We start from the raw sequence: 23,970 nt of genomic DNA, 5'->3' as shown, positions 1-23,970 counted from the left end.
CAGCGCCGACATCTGGAGGCGGCAGGCAGGACCAGCAGCCACAGCCCGGGTGGATGGACCAGACGGGCCCCAGAAAGCCCAGAGTCGCAGTCCCACTGCCCCCAGTCAGCCTGCCACGGGAATTCCTGCCCAAGGGAAAGCTGGCTCATGGTTCTGAACGCATCTGCATCCACACACAGGGCAACTGCTCACAGTACTGGAAAGTTCAAAGCCCTGGGGTGAGCTGCACGCCAGCTGAGGTATGCAGGGGCAGCGTGAGAGACCGGGCTATGCCTCCTCGCGTTAGATGTATCTGTGCTGACAGGGCCTCTGGGCCCCCGTCCTGCTGTCCTCGCCACACCCAAGGCGTGCACGTGGCAGGATGCCAAGTGACCTCACGAGCTTGTCACTGCTGTGGGCTCAAGACCAAGTGGTTGAGCTCAGGGTCCCAGGGAGAAACCAAACCTCCTGGTCCAGGACACCCTTGCTGGGGGACAGCCACATACCATCTGTATCCCTTCTTATGGATGGGGAAACCAAGGTCCAAGGAAGGGGAAACCACGGCCACGAGTCCGCTTAGTCCCTGACCTCCCAGGGCGAGGGCGTCTCCCTCGGGTTCTTAAGGGTGCGCTCCCTGAGTCTGACATGCCGGCCCTTGGTGCCCGGCTCAGAGGAATGAACCTGCCCCCACCACGAACCAGGACCCCCTAGTTGGAAGGCCAGTGGGCCCCAGGTCAGACAGGCTCCCCAAGTCGGGCGAACCGCTGGGACCGACGCGGTAGTCACGTCCTTCCAACACCGCTCGGGAAACATGTTTCACCGCTTGTCCTGATGCGTTCAGGAGGGTCCTGATCCTTCTGAGGGGCCTCGTTCCCACCCACACCAGCACCCCCCAAGCCCAGGACGCAGGAGGCGCCCCCAGCTACTCTCACGAGGAGCATGGATGAAGGACAGAGCGATCCAGCAACAGATCCTTCAGAGTCAGGGCTCAGGGCGGCAGGGAGGGCAGCTGGGGACCCCCCCAGGGAGAGCCCCAGGGCAGAACACACACAAGAGAGAGGCAGGCTTAAGAGCTTAGAAATCAATGGGTCTTGGTAGAGCCATCCCAGGAATATCAGATGCACCATAAGGATTAATAAACGGTCCCACTCAAACCCCCATCCTGCCAAACAGCGGCACCTCTGCAAGGCCTCCACATCGCGTCCCCACCAGGGTCTGGTCTGTGCCCCTGGACAGGCCCAGGCCAGCATGAGGCCCCTCTGTTGCCCCAGGTATCCCCAGGGCCCTCACAGCCCAGCCCAGGGGCTAGAACTCAGGGCCCCGGAGTCCCCCGGAGACAGAGTGATAGCACCTGGAGAGGAAAGTACCAGACTAACTGAGCATTAGGATGGCCCTGGGAGGTCAGCTACAGGCTTCCTGAGCTCAGATCAGGGTGGGGGGGCGACAGTCCCGCAGGACAGATTCTGCAAATCAGGAACACACCCGGATTCTTTCTTTCTTCACCTTGAGACTGAGCACGTGGTTGTCACCAGGGCCCAGACAGAACATCCAATGAAGCCGGCCACAGCACTGGGCCGGCACTGGGCCGGCACTGGGCCGCAGCATTTTGTACTGGGTTGCAAGATTAAGTCCTATTCCCACGCCTCTCCCTCCACTGCCTCCCAGGGAATGGCGTCCCTCGGTCCCCCAGCGCATGGCGGGGCCCTGGGCACTCACATCATCGTACAGAGAGCCGCTGATGTCTGCCCCGTAGATGGGGGACACGAAGGTCAGGTTCTTCCAGTACTTGCGCTCCAGGTCATCGAAGTCCTGGTGCCGCGGGGTACAGTACCTGGAGGATGAACAACACAGCGACCATGGCCGTGGGGCCCACCCTCTGGGGCCCGGCTAGAGACAGGCTTTCCACCCACACCTTGGAGCCCAGCCAGGAGAACGTGGATGTGGCCCTGGGAGAGCATTTATTTGGGGCTGAGAGGGTACGGATGGGTGGCAGGCACCCTCCTGCCCTGGAGCAATACCCACTCGTCACATCTCTTCAGCCACCAGGGCCTGGGGCACCCGAGTGGGAACACACACCGGGGACCACTGCAGCAGATGAGGGACGCGGGCTCTGAGGGTTGCCCTCCACCCTCTGCTCTGCAAATACCAGACCAGAAGCCAGGCCCTGTCTCGGGGGCCAGGACGGCAGTCCCCACTGTGTCCCACTCTCTCTACACCCCCAGAGTCAGGATCCGCCAAGGGCCTCACTTCAGGGTACCTAGAGGCCCTCAAGGTGTGATTCCACCTCAGAGACCGGGTCCTCAGGGCCCCCCCGGGACACCCGCCCCTCCCTGCCCCCCAGCCCAGCCACATACTTCTCGCTGTTGGCCAGGCGGCGGTACTCCCCGACAGTCATGGCCTTTTTCTGGATGTTGTACTGTGTGAAGAGGCCTGACTGGCCCGTGACCACCTGCTGGATGGGCGCCGGGATGACCACATCATCGATGTCATCGTAGGTCTGCCGGGGCTTCCACTCCTTTGGGGGGATGATCTGCGCGGCGAGAGGGCAGTCAGCGGCGTCCGCAGACGGAGGCCACACTGCCTCCCCCAGGAGACCGACGGCGGCTCCCCGGGCCCGCATCCGGGCCCCACACCGCGGCAGCACCAGGACCATCTCCACCCTTCCTCGGACTCCCAGGTGACCCGTGTGGGGCCACGGGCACTGCCTGCCGGAGCGCAGCTGTGCTGGCCTCCCAACACTGCCCGCTGGGCCCTCTACAGCTCAGCCTGGGCTCCAGGAGCTGGGAGCGGACCCCGCAGACCCCAGGGTCAGGCCCCCACGCACAGATGTGCCATCACAAAGCGAGCAAGCAGGTGAGGGCCCAGGGCTCCCACGCTCTCGCTCCGCGGCCACCCCACCGGCTGCGTGGAAGTCAGCACCGCAAGCCGGGCTCAGAGCCGCCCCCCACCCGGGACACCTCCAAGGGGCAAACACAGCTCTGGCTGCCAGAGGGACATTGGACAACAAAGACCGGTGAGGGCCTTCCATCATGGGACGGAGCAGATGAGGAGACCCCATAGAGGACAAAGAAACTGCAAAGAGGAGACAAGTGCTACGTGCAAAGGACAGAGAAGAGCCGGTGAGACACCAGAGGCGGAGAGTGATAACGCCACAAACCCTAGGAGACAAGACCCAAGAAGGTCACTGCAAGGTACAGGGCGGCTATTTCACGGCGGCGGCAGGGCCCACAGGCGACCACTCCCCCACCCCAGGAGAGCCCCCAAAGGCCTGCAGGAAGGGCTCCCGGTCATGGGTTATGCACGGAGCTCGCCCAACTCGCCTCTTTGCCCTCCTGCTTCCCCTTCTCTTCTGGGCGAGGCCTCGGGGCCAGCCGGGGGCCTCCTGGGTACCCAGCTGGCTTCTGCGAAGGCCCCTGGGGCCAAGGGCTGGTCTCCGTCAGCCCTGGGAAGGCATCTGCAAACAACTCTCCTTCCAAGATGTCCAGTGGGTCACCCAGCAGCTTTGGGAAAAGGAACTAGACTGACCTGTTTTCTGTGCAGCAGCCAAGAACTCAGGAGGCCGAGGCCTCTGGCAGCTCAGGGCCAGCAAGGCAAGAACACCATGTCAATGCCCAAGGTGGCCAGCAGCTTTCAGAACGGCTGAAATTCATTTGCCGTCCCCAAGGAGTCCCCGATAGACATCAGTGCGAGAAAAGGCTTTGCTTGGCCATGAAAACACGCATTCTCCAGTTGCCAATTAACAACGGGAAGGTGCCGCCTCCACGGTCAGCACTCGGGGATTTACTCCAGGAGCAGGAGTAAGTAACAGCAGGAAGCGGAAGTCAGAGGCTCCCACCCGGGCTGACCCTGCCACCAGCGGACACTGGGCCACATCTGGGGACATCTGTGACTGCCACGACAGGGGCTGCTCCCCCTGGCACCCAGGATGCCCCCAAAGGAATGACCCGCCTCAGTGTCAGCAGCGCGCAGGCTGGGAACCCCGACTCAAGGTAAATGGGGACGCGGCTGGTCCATCCCGGCTTTCGGGGGACACGCCCCTCCCTGCTCCGAGGCCCCGCAGCAATAAGCCACATGGGGTGTCCCCGTGCGGCAGGAGGCCTCGTAACAACGGGGTGCTGGGGTCAGCCTGCCAAGTGACGATTTTCTTTCTAAAGATTTTATTTATTTATTTGACAAAGAACACAAGTAGGCAGAGAGGCAGACAGAGAGAGAGGGGGAAGCAGGCTCCCTGCTGAGCAGAAAGCCTGATGCAGGGCTCAACCCCAGGACCCTGGGATCATGACCTGAGCCGAAGGCATAGGCTTCAACCCACTGAGCCACCCAGGAGCCCCAACAATTTTCTCAGATTTTGAGGGAGAACTGGTGCAGCCACCACAGCACCGTGAATGGAAAACTCGAGAAACAGCCAGAGCCAGTGGGCCAGCCAGGAGAGAGGAGCCCCAGATAGTGAGACAGAAGAGACAGCTGGGATGAGAGCTGCGGGGTCACAGGGCCCTGGACAGAGCCATGTGGGACCGCGACTCGTGACACTTCCCACGAGGGACTCGAACCAGAAACACAAGGGCTCCTGCAACCTGGGAAAATTAGAAGCAGGCCAACAACAGGAGGCAAGGCACAGGAGGCCCCCTCCACAAACACACGCCCCACACCAGGGGCCCTCGACAGGGGAGAGCAGGTGGGAAACTGTCCCCTGACAATGGCCCGTTGGCCAGCCGGGCAGAAAACCCCCAAACCCGCCAGAACCCAGGACCCAGGGTTTCCAGCTGACGGAGTCTAAAGGGAGGAGCAAAACTAACTCAACAGTAGAGGTTCTGGTCCCCAACTGTCTGGCCCACAGAACGCCGTCTCCATGCTGGTGTGCAGGGTAGGAAGCCTGCCCTGTCTCCCTGGGCTGAGATTAGAAACATAACCATAACAACGAGGGCTTGATACCCATTAAAAAACCACCCAAACCAGGTGGGGGCAGGAAGCAGGGGACACACTCCTCACTATCCCCAGCCGGGCTGCTTTTGTATGGCTCCTTGAGCCAAGAATGTGGCGTGTTGTTTTTTTCCATTTCAAATAGAGGAAAAAAACAACAAAACAAGAATGTTTGGGGACCAGTGAAAGTCCCGTGAAATTCACACTCCGGTGCACCCTAAGTGCAGACTGAGTGGCACACAGTCCCGCCTACCGGCTCGCAGGTCTCCTCAGTGGCCGAGCTGAGTGGGGCACAGAGACGGCCCCGCCCACGAGGCTCTTTGTGGGAAAAATTCCTTGACCCCTCACTCTTAAGAACAGAGAACAAGGCACCTCGGAGGAAGAGCTAGGCACACAGGCAGCCACCAGACCACACACAAGCAGGTTACAAACCCTCCAAACGATCGGGCGAGCAGTACCACACTCACAGCTTCCCGTGAAGCATTCACGGTAAAAAGCAACATGGGCTACGCTTGTCTGTGTGCTCCCACACCATGCACAGGCACGGACAGGCGCACAAGAGACATGCCACGGGAAGAGACACGGTTCACGGGGACCAGTCTCCCTGGAAGCCTTCCCGGACTCCCGACACCCTCCTGTCGCCACACGCCATGGCGTGAGCCGTGCTGTGTGGCACCGCCACGAGGCCCTAGGGGTCCATTACTCCCAGGGGCTGGCCCCGGCCATCGGCCCCCCATGGGGACAGGGGCTGCGGGACTCATGTCTGCGTGCCAGGCCTACGAGAGAGCCTGGCACATGGGAGGAACTCCGTAACGTCCGTTGACAACGAGATGAGAGAGGCTCGGTGACCACTGGCACGGCCATGACAGGCCTGGGGACGCAGGGTTCCACACAGAGCCGAGCCGGTGGAAGGTGGCGCTGGGCCTGGGGCGTCACCCACCTTGGCCAGGCCCGCCCGGTGGGCTCCCTGGGACTCGATGTAGGCCACGTATTTGTTGAAGTCCTTAAATTCCTCCATGGTTGGGCGAAACGTCATGATTTTACAGCTCGGGTTCTGGGCCCCATGATCCTCAGACCCCATGGCTGCCGCGGAGAAGCTGTCACACCTGCGAGGAGAGGACAAGAGAGTGTGAGCGCACCAGTGCCGCCACCCGTCCGGTCCTGCTAAAAATACCCGCGGCCTCGGGGAGACAAAGGCAGGGGCCGCGCTGCGAGGCTGGGGCCAGCGAGGAGCTTGGGAGCCGACTCCATCTCTCCGCGCTGGCACAGAAAACCGAGAAGGCTGCAGCTAATTAAAAACAGAGGCGCCCTAGTTCTCCAAGCCAACGGAACCCTGGAAGCAGGAGTGCTGATTTCAAGCCGGGGCCCCGAGAAAGACAAGCTTTCCTGGTCGGGGCCTTTTCGTCCCGACCGGGTGTGCCGGCGGCAGCTTCAAATCAGCGCATACACTTGGGAGCCGGGTGCCCGCGCCAACAGCAGCCCGTGTGGGGGCTCTCGGAGGGGAGTGAGGCTGGGCTCCGCACGGTCACCCTCAGCTGCAACTGCGCCCGGAAGTTTCTGCGTAGGAGCCGAGATGTCGGGCCCAAGATTCACTACAGGAGCCCGCAGAGAGGCTGGGGACAGGCTCCTCTTGGGAAGGAGGGCACACATGCTATGGCGGCCCCCTCCTGTTCCAGGAGTTAAGGGGACCCAGCGAGGCAGTCGGGGACCCATCCCAAGCAGGGAGAGCTTGGGGACTGACTCTGGGGAAGGGTCCCCTGGAAAAGGTCAGAACCCAAGGGCATACAGACCCAAGAGCCCCGAAGACAATTAGCCAAACCCAATTTCCTGTGACACTCCCCCACCCCACCCCAGTAAGCGGGGCATGGGGGAGTCCACTGGCCCTGGAAGGGGGCTCCAGTGTCGCCAAGATGCGGCCGCAGCCTCCCTGAGGCAGTCCCCCTTGCAGGCACTAGAGGGCAGCATGAGACCAGAAAGCGCAGCTAAGACCGGTGGCATCTACTGGGTAGCTTCTGGGGGCCCCAGGCACCCCTTCCAGGCACTGCCCTCAACATCCCATCCCCCACCTGCAGGGACAGCGCTGGAACCAGGAGGACAGCACTAAGGCCCTGCTCCAATGACAGAGTGCCTGCCACTAAGGGCTCCTGAGGGTCCTGCCTGACGCAGGGGGCCAGCGCTGTCCTTGGCTGGGACCCCACCACGGGCCTCTGCCTCATGTACACAGCAAATCCCCAGGCTTCTCCCTGAGGGGCAGCCACCAAGCAGGAGTGTGCGTGGCACTGTGTGACAACAGTTCTGGGTGGAATCACAGGAAACCCCCATGAAAACAGCGTTGTAAAGGGGAAGGGGTCGTCCCCGGCGTCCCTCCAGAGCAGCGGGCGTCGGAGGACCTGGGCCACAGCCAGGCTGCCAAGCAAGAAGGCTGCCCCACGGGAACCCTGACGGCCGCCGGGACTGGCCACCACACCATGCCAACCCAGCCCCCTTCGCCTGCAGCCGGGACCCAGCACCTGCATCCCCGCCCAAGCCCCCAAAGCACCCGACCTCTCCCCTCTGGCCCACATGCCACCCTGTGGGGCTCTCCTACGGCCTCCGCAGCGGGCAGCAGCACACAGCGTGTCTGTCCCGGGGGAGTTCATGGCCTCGGGGATGCCCTTGACTCTGACACTCTTGGGAGCATCAGCATGGCCTGAGCTGGGCTGTAGCTGTGCAGGGAGCCACAGAAGGGCAGGGTGGTGGCAAGACCTCCCCAGGCAGGGACCGCAGGTGACACACGGGACACCAGCTCAAACTAGAGGCCAAACCGCAGCTAATGCTCATCGGCCTTCCTCGGCCCGCAGCCCACGGGCCACCCACGCCTGCCAACCCCACACTCCGCCACCACACAGTGCAGCGAGCCCCCGGGGACCCCACCAAACACCCAACCTGTGCAGGTGAGCAACCCGCCTCTGGCTGGTTATAGTCGTCCTGGTCGCGGCCCCTGGTCCTGAGCCCTCAGCCTGCCGCAGACGGTGCCCAGGCTGGCTGGCAGCGGGCATATGAGCACGAAACAATTCCCAGGCCTGTTGTACATGACTGATATGGGCGACTCATCCCCTCCACACAAGCAGCTCATTTCACACAGCTCACAGAGGCCACCGGGGAAATCACGTGTCCAGGCCACACACAGGCAGGTGGCACAACCCGAGTCCCCAGCCCAACAGCTTCCAGATCTGGTCCGGCCGGTCCTGGCCAGCTGGCTGCTTCTCCCAGGCTAGCTCACATGTGGCCTACAGGGGAGGGCACATAGCCTCCTCTGAGCACCTGGGGACAAGCATGTCACCTCCAGTGGGGGCTGCCCCGGGTCCGTTGGCCACCTGGCACAGTGGGGTGGCGTGGGGGGCAGAGGGCGCTGTGCGGTACACCCACCACGTCCCCAGGACCAGCTCCTCCCAGGCGGCCCCCGGGCAGCCGGGGGTCCTGCCCACACGAGCTCCCTCGCGCATCGCGAGTCACGACGCAGAGATGAGTTTCCCGGCTCGGAGGTGGAGAGAGCAGATGAGAAGACAGCAGGTGGGGCTTCTGCACATGCGCCGTGGCGAGACACGCTTCACTCCGACCGCTGGCATCGCCCAGGCGCAGCTCAGTGGCGGATTATGTGTGATTTTTTCCTCTGCCTTATTTGTGCCTTTGGAAATGAAGGTTTTGAGTAGGTAAATATAAAGAAGAAAATTAAAATGGTTTTATAATCCTCACACTCCATACCCTCGACATGTTTTTTGAAGGCAGGCAAATAAAAATCATACATGTACGTACTTAAGAAATGAAAAAGGAATCTCGGCAAACAGCAGCCCTGGGCCAACCTCCCGATGCACTGGAAACACAGCGGGGCCAGAGGACCGAGTGAGCGGCTCCCTGACAGACCATGCAGGCCACTCCGGAAAGACCACTGAGCTCTCCACAGGTCGGTGACACACTGGAGAGCAGGTGCATTCCCAACGGGATGAGAAAAAAATGAACAGCCCAGTTAATGTCTCTGATGGAAATACACACGCGGCCAACCAGCACGCGGAAAGGCCATCCGCACGATTAGCCTTCAAGGCCACGCAAACCCAAACCGCGATGGCAGATGCTTCGCCCCCACCGGGATGGCCGTAATCAAAACAACAAAAAAAAACAAAAAACAAAAAAAAACCATACAACAACTAGTGCTTGGGAGGATGCGGAGAAATCAGAACGCTGACACACAGCTTAGGGGCAGCAGGCAAGATGAGGTGGCCACCAAGGAAAACAGCCTGATGGTCCCCAGAAAGTCACACCAAGAATTACCAGATGACCCAGCAATCCTATGCATTGAAAAGGGCCCAAGAGAAATAAAAATGTGCATCCACATAAAAACATGTGCAGCCATGTTTTTATGGCTCCGGTGGCCAAAAGGCAGAACAACCCAGTGTCCATCCACTGATGGATGAATGGATGCCCACGGCGTGTCCCCACCACAGAGAAGCCACCTGGCCACGAAGAGGAGTGAGGTGCTGACATGCTGCCCCGTGCGCTCAGGGAGGGAAGCAGACACAGAAGGCTGAGGTCTGGAGTTCCTTTATGGGGTGATGGAAAGGTTCTGAAACTGACCATGCGGATGGTCACGCGACGCTGGGAACACACTAGAGACCACGGAATTTACACGTTAAGTGGGCGAACTCTACCTGTGAATTAGAGCTCTGTAAGCCTGCTGCAGAAAGAGGGGGAGGTGGGTGGAGGGCGGCAGAAAAGAAAGAGGAGGAACGTTCTGCCCTTGGAGAAACAAGAGCGGGTTCCCCTCCACTACCCTCCCCTAGAGATGTGAGCGCCCCGTGTGTGGAAGCAGCACGCCCCACGGACACATGCAGGGATGGGGGTGGTGTCTGGACGAGGGCGGGCCGCTGGGGACAGTAGGAGGCGGTGGTTCGTGTTTAGGACGTCGCTGTGCTACTGCGAGGTGCAGCTGTGACGCCCGTAATGCCCTTGGAGATGCTTGGTTAAAATACACGCATGTGAGGGCGCCTGCGGGGCTCAGTCCGTGAAGCGTCTGCCTTCGGCGCAGGTCGTGATCCCAGGGTCCTGGGATCCAGGCCCGCATTGGGCTCCCTGCTCAGTGGGAAGCCTGCTTCTCCCTCTCCTCCCCACTCATGCTGTCGCTTTCAAATAAATAAAATCTTTTTTTAAAAATAAAATAAAATAAAACATCCGCACGTGTGTATGTACAACTAACGCGAGCACGGCAGACGCGAACGCTGCTGCCCGCCAGGCCCTCCCTGGCAGCTGCCCGCCGGGCCTTGCACCCCCGCCCCGCTGGCCCCTGGGCTGCAGCCAGGCGCACCCTCCACCGGGGACCCCTTTCTCTCAGTCTCCCATGCTGGGAAGAGAAAGACCTGGAATTTTATCTCGAACTGGGGAGAAAGGATGCACAGCTCAGAGTGGAACAAGGAGGGATTCTACTTCCAAACATCTCTGGATCCGTTTCCACCCCGCGCTGACACAATCACAGGAAACTCCTCCACACTCAGCGGCCCGGAAGGCGCGAAGCCAGCGTGTCTCCCCTCTCTGCACTGGCCCTCGCACACCCGGCACAGGGCGCCTGAGGAGCTGGGGATCCTCCTGGGCTGAGCTCACACCAGGCCCGACCAGGGAACAAGAGGTCTTAAGCACTGGGGCCAGAAGCTGCCAAGCTGGGGACTACAACGTCCCAGAACGGCCAATGAGAACGTCAAAAACAGATAAGGCAGCGTGAAGTCACTTGACACCTCAATCCTGGCTGCTCCCCCCAGACCCCAGCACGCTGGGCAGCAAGGGTGTGCTTGGCCCAAATTTAACATCAAAAGCGAAGGGGGCACAGGTCACACAGAGGTCTGGGGCGAGATAAAATTCCAGACAGAGGGTGGCCTGGAGAGGCGGCCTGGAAGGGAGGAGAGACCACGGGGCGCAGTGGGGGCCGGCCGGCCAAGCAGGCCGCGTGGGGGAGCGTGTGCTGCAGCGGGCTGACTGGGAAGCTACCGGTGGTCCAGAGCAAGGACACAGATCCCATTTACATCCTCAGAAAACCCCCTGTGGCTGTGGGCAAGAGACTACAGGCAGGGCCGGCCCTGCGGGCGCAAGACCTCAGTGGCCAGTCCCAGCCTGAGTTCGATGCTTGGCTGTCGCCCTCCTGAATTTCTCCCGTCTTAGAATGAGGAGCACTGGGGCTGCCCCTTTCCCTGGGCCCTGCAGGCCCTGCCGTCCGGCCTGGCTGCTCAGGACCAGCACGGAAGATGGCAGACAGGGGCAGCTAGGGACAACGGTGGTGAGGAGGGGACTGGATGCGTTTCGATGACAGAAGCAACAAAACTCGCCAAGGACGAGGAAGGAGGAGCCAAGTACAGGGAAGGGGAGACGGAGGGCACGGTGGGTGAGGGGGGCTGTTTGGATAAGACTGTGGTCGGACTTTGCAGATGAGGTGACTTAATGACCCTGAGAGGCAGATGAGCCTGGACCATCAAAAGAGGGAGAGAGGAGAGACGTGATGGGGGAGCAGAGGCTGGATGGAGCCGAGGACGGGGCCCCAGGCCCGAGAGAGCAGGCAGGCCTCTGAAGCTGAAAAGAATCACGAAAATCAGTTCTGCCCGAACATCTCCGGAAGAAGTAGCCCCGCCCATGCCTTGCCTTTAGCCTCTAGGGTCACTCACACTCACCGCCTCCCAGAAGTGGATAAAGTCACCAGGTTCACGGCCACTGGTTACAGCAGCCAAGGAAGCTCAGCAGGTGAGCGTGCTTCTGGAAAGCTCTTCTGGAAAGCTCTTCGCGATTTCCATGCATGTGACCTCCCCAACCCCAGGCCAGCCCAGGCCCCCTCACGCAACAGGAACCCTGGAGCCCCCATCTCCCCGGCCCATTCGATCCGAGTGTCACTCGACTTCCAGCCACACGCTTGGCAGGCAGGAGCCACAGGCCTAGACCTGGGCCTGGCTGGGGGCTCCCACCTCCACCCTCGCTGCTTGCCCACACCAAGCCAGGCAGAAACAGGGCAGCATCCTGAAGCCAGAGGCAGCCGGGGTGTCCATCGGGCATACCCTTTAACAGGAAGGGCGGCCTCTCGGTGGGTTCCCTGGCAATGACTTGCCTGAGCCAGGCCCCAAAACCTCGGGCAGGATTAGAAAGCCTCCCCCCTCTCTGCTCCTCACTCTGAGGCTAAAAGCGGGGGTCCAAACGCACCAGCAACCACCAACCGACACCCTCCAAATGGGTGAATTGCAAGCACGTGACTACATCTCAATAAAGCTCTTCATTTTTTTTAAGGTCGCTTGTTTCTTGACCCGATGCCCTCCTGGCCACCTGCAGCCTCACCTGGAAGCAATTGGACTGCAGAGCGTGGGGGCAGCATCCCAGCTGTCCTGGGCAGTCTTGGGTCACGCCTCCCCACCCCGGAAGAGGAACAAGCATCGTCAGCCCAGGGATGTGTCCCAAGAGCAGAGACTCTGGACTGGACTGACTGGGGCTACCTGCTGCCGTCTGGGTCATTCTCTGGGTCATGGTCACCTAGGCCTGGGAAAGCCATCCTGGGTTACCAAACCACACACGCTGGCACCTGACCCAGGATCGTCTTCAAAGGCAGGGACTCACGAGCTGGGGACAGGCCACCCTGGCCACCCTGGCCACCCTGAGGAGTCCTCCACCACCATGGGCACCGCACTGCCTGGCTGGGTGGCCGTGCTTCCCACCCCCAACCCCACGGCTGCCACCCCCTTGGGAGCAGAAGGCTCTCGCTGTATCTGGACTTCAACCATGGGGCAGAAGCCCCGCAGATCCTGACAGTGGGGGTGCACCAAGCCGCAAGAGCCGCCCCCAGGGCTGGGTGAGAAATGCCTGAGGGATGAGCCCTCCCCTGCCAGGGGACAGCCCCTCAGCCAGCACATGCTCTGTCCGTCCCTATGGGAACCAGAGTCGGGGATAAGAGGGCTGCCCTGGCCCGGAGTCAGATGGGCTCGGAGACTGACCCCAAGGGATGATGGGGCCCAACAGCAGACATTTTCCAGAAACTGAATGGGTGGAACCCGCAGCTTTGAGGTTTTGACATTCAGTGTGCTGGAAAGCACGTCCTCGGAGCAAATGTAAGCTTACGAGGAAGGTTAACCATGAGGGAAGGATAACCTTGAGAGATATTTAAATCCACTTATCTTGAAAAGTATTAGGGGCCCCACAACATGAGGGGTGAACCTTCCCTGGGGACCCCAGTCCTTCCCGGCGAGGCCCATCCCCTGCCCCGAGGGGGCATCTCCCCTAGCTCTCTACCCCGGGCCCTTGCCTCCCCCTGCCCGCCAGTCTCCGAGCCAGGTGGTCTGGCCATCAGATGAAGCTTGAAGCTCAAAGCTCCCAGCCCAGCCACGGGCTCCCTGGCCCACCTCCACATGGCTTCTGTGCCAGCAAAGCACGGCTCCCGACAGGGGGCGACAGCAGAGGGGCCCGAGAGGGGTCCCAGGAGGGGCTTCCGCTCCTTCACCAGGGATCAACCTGGAACCTACTGCGGAGGTGACACAAGGCCCCCCCAGCCCCCATCGCCCCGCCAGCTGCGCGGGCCGTGACCCACGAGCAGCTCTGCGTGGGGTCGGGGCGCAGCAGGAGACCGAGTACAACGCCCTCTGTGTCCTCCTCCTCCACCAGGAGCACCTGGTACACCCCAGGTTATCCACAAGGCACGGGCACAATCCCTGACTCACGGAGACCACACGGCGGGAGGTTGGGGGGGACACCACCTGCTGACCCCAGTGTCACGAAGCCTCCGCTTCGTGGAAGCCTCTTCGTGGAGCCTCTGCTTCCGCTCTCTGGCCTGAGGAGCCCCAGCTGGGGGAACTTTGGTGCTGACCCTCCGAGCAGCGGAGAAATGAGCCGGTGGGAGCAGGGGGCCCAGGAGGACAGCCCACGAGGGCAGGCCATGGGCGGAAGCCTGGGCGCAGCCCGGGGAGGACGCCAGACTTGCTCCAGCATGCTCCCACCGACTTGGCCAACCGGAGATGGTCACAGAGACAGAAGGGGACAGAGCAGGCAGGGCGTCTCCAGAGGCAGGAACAGAGGCAGCCAGGGCCAAGTAAGAAAGGCAAGGTCTAGAGCCGCGAGGAAGGCAACATGGCTGGACCAGGTTCCCGTGGCACTGAACAGGCGGGGAGCCCCGGGCAACAGGCCGAGGACCAGCCTCATGCTGGTGTGAGAGTTACACAAAGTCCAAAAAGCCCAAACAAAGCATCACCCCGTGCGCTCAGTGCTGTGGTCGGCAATGACAAACCATGACAGATTAATGGCTTCAAACCTCCGAACGTTAGTAACTTGTCCTCTGGACGCCAGAAGTCTGTCCCGGATGGCATGTGGGCTGCGTTCTTTCTGAGCTTCCCTGCCTTTTCCCGCTGCCAGAGGCCCCGCCTCCCTGGCCCACACCGCCCATCTCTCGGACTCCCACCCTCCGCCACCCTGTCGCACCGGCCCTTGTGTCGACATCTGGGCCCCAGGTGATCCAGGAACATCTCCCATCTTGGGGGCCGTCACGTAATCCCAGATGCCAAGACCTTTCTACCAGGCAAGGGAATGCAGTCCCAGGTCCCCGGGAATGGGCTGTGGGCCCCTCCGGGGACACGGTTCAGTCTGCTGCAGGTGCTGTGGGAAAAACCCATCACACAGAGAAAGAAGGAACGGTCACCACATAGCCCCAACCCGGAGACTGCTGCCGCGGGGTCCATCTCGGGGAGATGAGCCCAGCTGCCCATGCTTGCTCAGACGGAAGCACTTTCTAGAAAATCGGAAACGGGACGGAGCATAAACAGGCCCACAACCCCTGGTGTCCCTGTAGTCTACACAGGCGTGGACAGTGCCCTGCCACCGAGAGGGAAGAGCGCCCTCCTCAGGCCGCAGTGTTAGATCCGCTGTGGGGGTGGGGAGCCAGACGCAGGGACGGGGTCAACAGGAGCTGTGCCCGCACATGCGACCCCCGCAGACAAGCTGCCCTGCAACTCCACGTGGGCACTGGGGGGAACGGGACCCGGGAGAGCCGCTGCAGAAGCAGGACACCAGTAACTCAGAAGGTGACACAGAGAGGGACCCCATGACCCAGCAGCTCCACGCGAGGCGTCCCCCCAAGAAAACCAAACCATACGTCCGCACAGAAACTTGTACGTGAATGTCCACCGCAACCTCAGAGTCCACTGACGGATGAACAGCTACACAGAGCGTGTCCCCCCCACACGCACACGTCCCGCGGCCGTGAACAGAAGCGAGGCGCTCGCATGCGTAGCCCCGGGGACAGACCCCAAGTCCACAACTCAGACACAGACACAGAAGGCCACAGGGGGCGTACACATGTCCACATGTGTGACACGCCCTCAACTGGCTCCTCCACGGACAGGATGGGGGCTCCCCGGGGGCTGGGGATGGGGAAGGAGGGACTGCTTCCTGTACTTCACACAATACAAGATGCAAAGTTTCTTGGGGTGATAAAATATTCTGGAATTAGGTGGTGGTGATGATGGTTGCAGATCTGTGCAAACATACTAAAAATCAGTGAACTGTATACTTTAAAGGGTGACTTTTTTTTAAAGATTTTATTTATTTATTTGACAGACGGAGATCATAATTAGGCAGAGAGGCAGGCAGAGAGAGAGGAGAAAGCAGGCTCCCTGCTGAGCAGAGAGCCCGATGCGGGGCTCAATCCCAGGACCGAGATCATGACCTGAGCCGAAGGCAGAGGCTTAACCCACTGAGCCACCCAGGTGCCCCCATAAAGGGTGACCATTATGGTACGCAAATTACATCTGCGTAAGAATGAATTTTTTTTACAGAGTCCACAGCAGCCTACTAGGGACCTGCCAGGCCGCAGTAGACCAGTCCGGTTTGTCTCAAGGACTCCGATCTCCTCGAAGGCCCCAGGCCTTTTGGAGGAGTCAGTAGCTTCATTCACGTCTCCCTGCTCTGCCAGAGAACCTTCTCACACCTTCCAGTCGTGGCGCCCAGTTTCTTCAGCTGTAGAAAGGACCGACTGTGGGCGAGGACAGGTCAGGACGAACACAGCGAGGGACCACTAAGGGTTAATCTAGCCACGTGGGGAAGCTATGCTCACAGAACGTGTCCCACGGATCTGGGTGCAAAGAGGAGAGGGTGGACAAGTTCTAGAGAACTGGTTGCCTTACAACAAAGCACAACTTCTTTTTTTTTTTTTAAGATTTTTTATTTATTCAACAGGCAGAGATCACAAGTAGGCAGAGAGGCAGGCAGAGAGAGGAGGAAGCAGGCTCCCCGCTGAGGAGAGAGCCTGATGTGGGGCTCGATCCCAGCACCCTGGGATCATGACCTGAGCTGAAGACAGAGGCTTTAACCCACTGAGCCACCCAGGTGCCCCACAACGAAGCACAACTTTGAAGGGTAAAAGCAATCAATATCTTAGGAGACACAGAAGAAACCCTTTCCAAATCCCCCAGCCCCAGCGAGCAACAAGCAAGCCCAGGTTAAGGACGGTGCACCTTTTCTCGACAGGACTGCACGGTAAACACTCTTGCCTCGGCAGGTCACACTGTCTCTGTCACAACTGCTCATTCCGTTCTACCATCGTGAGGAGGAAGCTGACAGAGACGACATGTCAATGAACGCTGTATGCTGATAAAACTTTATTTACAAATCCAAGCAGTGGGCCAGATTGGTCTGTAGACCAGTTTGCTGACCCCAGAACCAGACGCCCAAAGTTTACCCTTTAAGAAACAAAACCTCTACTTCACCCCTTCTAAAAGGGCACCTGAGTCCCACTGCCCATTTCCCCGAATTCCGAAATCATAGTGAAACAGAAAAAGCCACGATCCAGCCCATGCTTAGTCCTATCGGCCTTGTGGCCTTGGAGATCAACCCTGAACACGATTCTCAGATCACCGGAACAGCCAACGTGAAATGGCCGGGGAGCACACAGGACCGTTCATCCCACACTGACCAATCCTCCACGAAGGTCACTGCCACACCCTCAACCCTGCTCCCTGGATGTGAGCTGGGAGGTGATTAGGCCGTGCCCTGTCTTCTTATGAGCAACAGCCCTGAACCACCATCAGAGGCACCTCCTTAAAACCCTCTGTCCCCTTATTTATTAGGAAAGTACGGGGAGCGGGGGCGCCTGGGGGGCTCAGTCGGCTAAGTGTCTGCCTTCAGCTCAGGTCATGATCCCAGGGTCCTGGGATCAAGTCCCACATCACGGTCGCTGCTCAGTGGGGAGCCTGCTTCCCCTCTGCCTGCCGCTCCCCCTGCTTGTGTGTATGCGCGCACTCTCTCTCTGACAAATAAATAAAATCTTTTTTTTTTCCTAAGATTTTATTTATTTATTTATTTGACAGAGATCACAAGTAGGCAGAGAAGCAAGCAGAGAGAATAGAGGAAGCAGGCTCCCTGCTGAGCAAAGAGTCCGATGCAGGGCTCGATCCCAGGACCCTGGGATCATGACCTGAACAGAAGGCAGAGGCTTTAACCCACTGAGCCACCCAGGAGCCCCTAAATAAAATCTTTTAAAAACCAAAAAAAGAAAAGTACTGGAGGAAGTAGAAAGCTTTAAAGCCCAGAGCCCCTGGGCAACAGGATTCTTTCAAAGGTATTTCAAAAACAATTCTGCATTTTTTTTTTAAAGATTTTTTATGTATCAGAGAGGGAGCAAGCAAACAGACACAAAGCAGGGGGAACAGCAGGCAGCGGGAGAAGGAGAATCAGGCTCCCTAGAGAGCAAGGAACCTGATGGGGGCTCGATCCCAGGACCCTGAGATCATGACCTGAGCCGAAGGCAGAGGCTTAGCCATCTGAGCCACCCAGGCGCCCCATAATTCTCCATTCCTAAAGCTCCCAGTCACCACTCCACTGTGGCGGGTCACCATTTCCTGTAGGGCATGGGGATGGGGTGAGTATGTCCTTCGATGAGCCCAGAAGCACCGTCCCACCTGTTCTGTGTGACACAGATGAGGCCGCTAAGCCGGGTGATCCCAGCATCCCCCAAAATGCACAACATCAAGTGTGGCCCAGGCATCAGACACTGAAGGACCAGAGCACAAACGTGAACATGTGGACTGGAGAAGAAACAGCCGCAGAACAAACCCCGGACCGGACTCTAGGCTCCTCGGCCTGGACCCTGGACACCCATAAACTCGGGACCAAGCAGGAGCCGCCATCGCCCAGCAGGGCGTGGGCAGGCTTGGGAGGGGCTGTGGCCGGCAGCGCCCTGCTCTCCTGCGGCCACCTGGGCCCAGGGGCCCGAGAACTTACTTCGGAGACCGGTTGTAGCCAAGGCCGTGAGGAGAGGTGCCCCGGGAACTGGCACAGGTTCCTTATCAGGTCCCAGCAATGGTGACGGTTCCTAAAATGCAAAATAAAAGCGCGATTAACTAAACGCACGTTTAACCTTAAGTCCAGATTCCACTCCGAACAGCTGCCCATAGCCCAAGGAAGTCGCCTTCACTTAGACGTTTCCAATTCCTTGCCAATTTGCAAGAACACTAAAATCCATAGCTATAAGCGCTTTCCCCATTAAAGTCCTCCCGTGATTGCCCATTTTAAGCTCAGCCCCTAAAAATCAGTAGCAGAGGAAGTGAGAGGCACCTCGAAACAATCAAATTAAACCAAAGAAGCTTCTGAAAACCTTAAAGTACGGGCAGCCTCTGAGAGGTTTATGAGAAGTTCTGCCTCCTCCAAAGCGCCACAGCCAGGAAGGCAACCCTCCACGGAGGAGAGTCACAGGGACAACACCAATGCCCAGCGGCCACCACCCGCGCCCCCAGCAGACAGAGAGCATACGGAGAGAGCAGAGCAGGGGCAGCACAGAGCCAAGATCCCACAGGGGGCAGGATCCCAACCACCGACTTCGTAGCTGGGCAGAGGGACCCCCAACACTGATTGAACAGTTGCAGGACAAGACTCCCGACTTTGGGTGTAACCCCAAGACCCTTGACAGTCCAGGCCGTGGCCACTACCTTGACTCTCCCACCCTCCCTGCCCCCACCTCTCCCCAGCCCCACCCCCACTCTGTGCCTTCACGAGCCTGCCATCCAGGACACCAATGTCCCCCACGACCGGTCTCCCTGGGCAAGGCAGCTCCCCCCACGGGCTGTTGCTTCATTAAATGCAGTTTCACACACTTTCGCCACATAACACAAGCTTTACCCACACCCCTCACGGCGTGCGATATATGTAGGCTGGAATTTTCTCTTATTTTTCTCTAGTTTTTAAAATTCCTGGGCATGACCCCATTAAACAGATCTCACTGGCATTTAAAAGGTCAGGCCCTGGTTTGAACGACAATAGCAAGCTGTGGCATTGCTGGACCTCGGACTGCACACACCTTCTGGACGGGGTGAACCGCTGGGGGCTCTCCCGATGGCTCCTGGGCCGAGATCTCCCACCTGTGCGGCTAAGCCTTCCCCGCTCCACAGCTGGTGGGCACCTGCCATTGGCAAGGCTGAAGTCTTAGGATGTGAGGACTGGGGAAGCTTCCAGGAGCTGTGGCTGGCAGTCACAGCACCCAAGATGTCCAGGTCCTAAACCCATCTGTGGCCACGCCCCCTTTCCACAACAAAAGGGACTCTGCAGGGGGTGTTAAGTGAAGGACCCAGAGAGGGGAAGAGGATCCCGGATTATCTGGGCGGCCCCAAGTCCCCACAAGAATGGAGCAGGAGGCTAAGAGTCCGAGAAAGAGACACAACACCACCACCAGCAGAGGTCACAGAGACACACCGCGCAGAGGGAGGAAGGGGCCATCAGGCAGGGAATGGGACACGGCCCGGAGCCTCCAGAGGGAGCCCGCCCTGCCCACCCCCTGACGGTAGCAGCCAGGGAGACCCAGGTCCAGCTTCTGGCCTCCAGATCTGAGATCATCACTGGGCGCTGTTTTGTTGTTTTTTTTTTTTTTAAAGATTTTATTTGTTTATTTGACAGAGAGAAATCACAAGTAGATGGAGAGGCAGGCAGAGAGAGAGAGAGGGAAGCAGGCTCCCTGCTGAGCAGAGAGCCCGATGCGGGACTCGATCCCAGGACTCCGAGATCATGACCTGAGCCGAAGGCAGTGTGGCCTAACCCACTGAGCCACCCAGGCGCCCCATCACTGGGCGCTGTTTTAAGTCACTAAGTCTATGGCTCCAACAGCGCAGGGAGACTAATGCGGCAGCTTCGAGGTGCGTTTCCTGGATTTCAGGGGGGCTGAGGGGTTCTTCCATGTCCACGGATGGCACAGGCTCCAGCGAACTGCAGGCCTCCACTTTTCGCTCCTGTGTTGATGGGACCCCGGGTCTCCCTCATCATTCGGAACTGTCCCTGTGGGGGCTGTTTCTACGCCGGGCATGGGCCGCCCCTACCAGTGCATGGCCGGAAAGACAGAGAGACCCCCAGGGCCTGGGCTTCTCAGCTGGACAGACCTGTCTGCTGCTCCCCAGGACTGCCAGGCCACCAATGCCATGGGTCCTTTGGCCCTCGTGCTCTGGGGGCCAAGAGCACTGACCCCAATTCCTGGGTCAGACCCGGAAATAAGGCTTCCATCCACTCTGACCCATGTCCACAGTGGACAAGAGGCGAGGTTCACCCGCCTCCACGGCTGGCTGCCACCCACCCAGGAGGCTCTGGGATGCCAGGGCCTGGCCTCAGACACGGCCGCAGGCCCACTGGGCACAAAGCAGTCTGGCGCTGAGGCATCAAAGGGCCCCAGAGTGTGAGCCAAGCACAGTGACTTCCCCCCAAATAGAACACCATGGAAACTGGGAAGAATGACTTCGCAGGGGTGACACCTGACTGCCCACCTCAGCCAGGGGACCAAGGCCAACGTCTGCAGTGACAAGCCATCCCCTGAGATGGCATCAGGAGAAGGACACTTGACTCAGGGGTCCTCCTCCCCAAACCCATCCCCCCCCACGTCTCACCATGAGAAAAGCCCCAGACAAATCCAGGGAAGGGGCTTCCTACCAAACCCTGCCCCGTCCCCTGCACCACCATCAAGGGGCTCCAAAAACCAAGGAAGTCTGAGAAACAGTCCCAGCCCAGAGGAGCCCAAGGAGACGTGATGACTCTGTCACGTGGGAGCCTGGGACAGGGGCCTGAGACGGAAAAGGGACACGGGGGAAACTGAGAAAATCTGAATAAATTGTGGAGTCTGCTTACTAAGAGTGTATCGACACGTCCGCTAACTGCAACAGGGTCCCCGTCCGATGGAAGAGCCCAGCAGAGATTCATCAGGGGACGGGGTGGGGCGTAACACTCTCAATTTCTTTGCAAATTCAAAATGGTTTTTCTTTTCCTTTTTTTTTCTTTTAATAAAGTCTCAGTAATTTTTTAAAAGAAAACAAAAGAGAAAGGCCCAGGCAGGCTGGGTTTGATGCCTCCCATTGCCCAGGCTGGCCCGGCCCAGCCGCTGACCTCACTGTGGGTCCCGGGAAATCTGGGGCGCTAAGAATAGAACCCGGGAGGGGAGTCCAGTTGCAGCAAGGTGAGAGCCTCCAGCGACGGCCTGAGACATCAGACATTGAGGCCCCTAAAAGGCACAGTCTGACCATTTTCTCTCTTGAAGAGGTTCAATCTGGCCGTTAGAAGATGTAGCTGTTCCAACGTGCCCACTGCGAGCAGGCAGGCACTGAAGCGGCGTGCAAAGCAGCCTCTGCAAAGGGCAGGCAGGTGGGGCCAGGAAGCAGCAGCAGCAGGAAACAGGGGACGAGCCAGCTGTACCTAAAGGTCGCGGTATTAGGAATTGCCACCAGCTGGTGGCATCTCCAGGGACCCCACAGGCTTGGCCTCCCCACCCTGGGTGAGGTAGTCCAGTCCCCTGGCCCTATCAGCTCTCAGCTCCCCGGGGCTGACCCTCAGGTGGGTTCGGAGGGCTGGCCCCCACTAGACCACACTGCCCACTCTTGCCCTGGAGCTGCTCGTGGGGTTCTGAGAGGCAGAGAGCTGAGCGGGCAGCCTCTGGGCCAGACGGGAAAGGAGCCCTTACCCTACTCACACAGCGACCTGACCCAGAAGGGCTTACTGTCTGCCTGCTCTTCTACAGCCACAAGCCCCAAGGGGCAACCCTTCTCAGGGGATGCAATCATGAAGGAAGGACACAGGACCCCCAAGAAGGCATGCCCGATGACCAAAGCAAGGACAGTTCAGGAAACAGAATAAATCATGATTGTACTAGACCATAAGCCCCAGGATATAACAAATACGTGTAAGTCTTCACCGACGCAAAATGAAAAACACACCATAAACAAGGGAGAAGGAACTGCGCTCTTCCACAAAGAATTCTAATCAGAATATGGAGAAGCAGCGAGGCTGCCAGAGAGCTGCGGTGTGAGCATCAGAGTAACAACTACGGCAGGGAAGACCCACAGAGGGGCACTGCAAGGGACAGGCAACAGTTTGAGAGGAAACAAGGTATTTGCACAGTCCCCAAAGGGAAAATTCATAACTTTCCAGTGGAGGCTCCTGGCCGGCTCCTCCATAACCATGGGATCGAGCCTGACATCACCAGCACAGAGACACACCAACATCCTGCACGGAGAAGGCAGCTGGCCCCAAACTGCGTCACCTTCCTCTGATCCCAAGAAAACACCGGACAGAGCCAAGTGGAGGGACATTCCGCAAAATCCCTGACCTCTGCTCTCCAAAAGCGTCAAGGTCACAAACAATCAGGAAAAACCGAGAAACAGTCCCAGTCCAGAGGAGCCAGGGGAGACTTGAAACTAAATGCATGACAGGGTCCCGGATGGGGCTCTGGGGAAGAAAAGGGCCATGCGTGTGACCAGTAGGGGAATCCGAAGAAATGCTAAATACTATTCCTCCATGCTCTTGTTTACTTTGGGTCATTCTTCTCCAGTTACGCTAGATGCTAACACAGGGAGGTAGCAGAAAAGGACCCGAGAACTCTCTGTACTGCCTTTATAACGTTTCAATAAATCTAAAATTATTTCAAAATAAAAACTAAAAAAAAAAAAAAAAAAAAAAAAAAAAAAAGTAGCAGCAGCAGCAAAAGAAGAAGAAGAAGAAGAAAAAGCCAACCTTTACCTCTGTCCTGTGAAGCTCACTGCACAGCAGGGTTTAGCTGAAAGAGGAGAGAGGCTGTAAAAAGATCCAAACTGATAAGAAAAGAAAAAGCAAGCTGACACCACACTACCATCGAGTTTCAGGACCCGATAAAGACCAACCTGCCGAATGCAAGTTTCAGATCCTTCCTGTTTGAAAGCGAAGAAAAAGCGACATATTTCCTCAATCTCTGCATACTGGCAAAAGAGCCTCTTATTTACAAATAGCTCACCAAATCCCCATATCCTCACAGACGCCGCAATCCCACTGCAGAAGTCACGAGGGCTCCACTAGGGAAGTGGCGGGCACCCCAGGCTGTCTGGATCCCAACTATAAGGGTCTGGTCTCATTGCATGGTAAGAACCACATCATATTCCTCAACGCCCACCCCCGAGACCAGATCTAACTCGGGTGACAGAACCACAGTAAGCAAGATAGTGTGGAACCAGCATAAAGATGGTCACGGAAATTAGTGCAAGAGAGTTGACATCAGCCCAGAAATAAACCCATCCTGCGAAGCCAAGTGATTTTCAAGGAGGCTGCCCAAATCATTCCACAGGGAAAGAATGGTCTTTTCAACAACGGGATACCCACGGGAAAAAGAAATGAAGCTGGACCCCTACCTCACACCACATGCAACTCAGCTCAAAAGGATCACACACCTAAACTCGGGAGCTATAACTGTAAAACTCAGAGGAGATAACACACGAATGCAGCCTGCTGACCGTGGGTCAGGCAATGGTTTCTCAATGCCACACTAATAGCACAAGCGAAAGAGAAAGAACAGAGAAATTAGACTGTGTCCCTCGAAGGAAGCGGTCAAGAAAGGGAAGACCACCCAGGGAATGGGTGACGGTATCTGTGGATCTTCTATCGCCTCAGGGACTTGTATCCAGAACATATAAAGAACTCTTAAGGATCAACGATGAAAGATAACCAGATCTGCAAACAGATGAGAGATCTGAAGGGATGTTTCTCCAAAGAAGATCAACAGCCGACCGGCACATGACAAGATGCTCGACACCACAGCCACAGAGC

The 23,970-nt window shown here is 58.4% G+C and overlaps 1 protein-coding gene across 6 annotated transcripts in view; it reads right to left on the bottom strand.

Moving 5' to 3' along the window:
• KDM4B (lysine demethylase 4B) overlaps positions 1–23,970 on the bottom strand; it is a 130,002-nt gene that overhangs the window by 77,371 nt on the left and 28,661 nt on the right. For 5 of the 6 annotated variants that reach the window (XM_059159568.1, XM_059159569.1, XM_059159570.1 and 2 more), the window contains exons 1-3: positions 5,840–6,005; positions 2,334–2,509; positions 1,696–1,810 (exon numbers count right to left, since the gene is read on the bottom strand). In XM_059159568.1, the coding sequence (XP_059015551.1) occupies positions 1,696–1,810; positions 2,334–2,509; positions 5,840–5,980 (432 nt within the window). In that variant the 5' untranslated portion in view covers positions 5,981–6,005. Of the gene's footprint in view, positions 1–1,695; positions 1,811–2,333; positions 2,510–5,839; positions 6,006–18,156; positions 18,248–23,970 lie in introns of those variants that run through there. The other variant, XM_059159572.1, reaches the window with a different exon arrangement.

This window comes from Mustela lutreola, chromosome 2 (genome assembly GCF_030435805.1).
Source record: "Mustela lutreola isolate mMusLut2 chromosome 2, mMusLut2.pri, whole genome shotgun sequence".
NCBI lineage: Eukaryota > Metazoa > Chordata > Mammalia > Carnivora > Mustelidae > Mustela > Mustela lutreola.
Note: the sequence above shows the minus strand (reverse complement) of the source record. Positions and strands in the feature narration are given on the sequence as shown.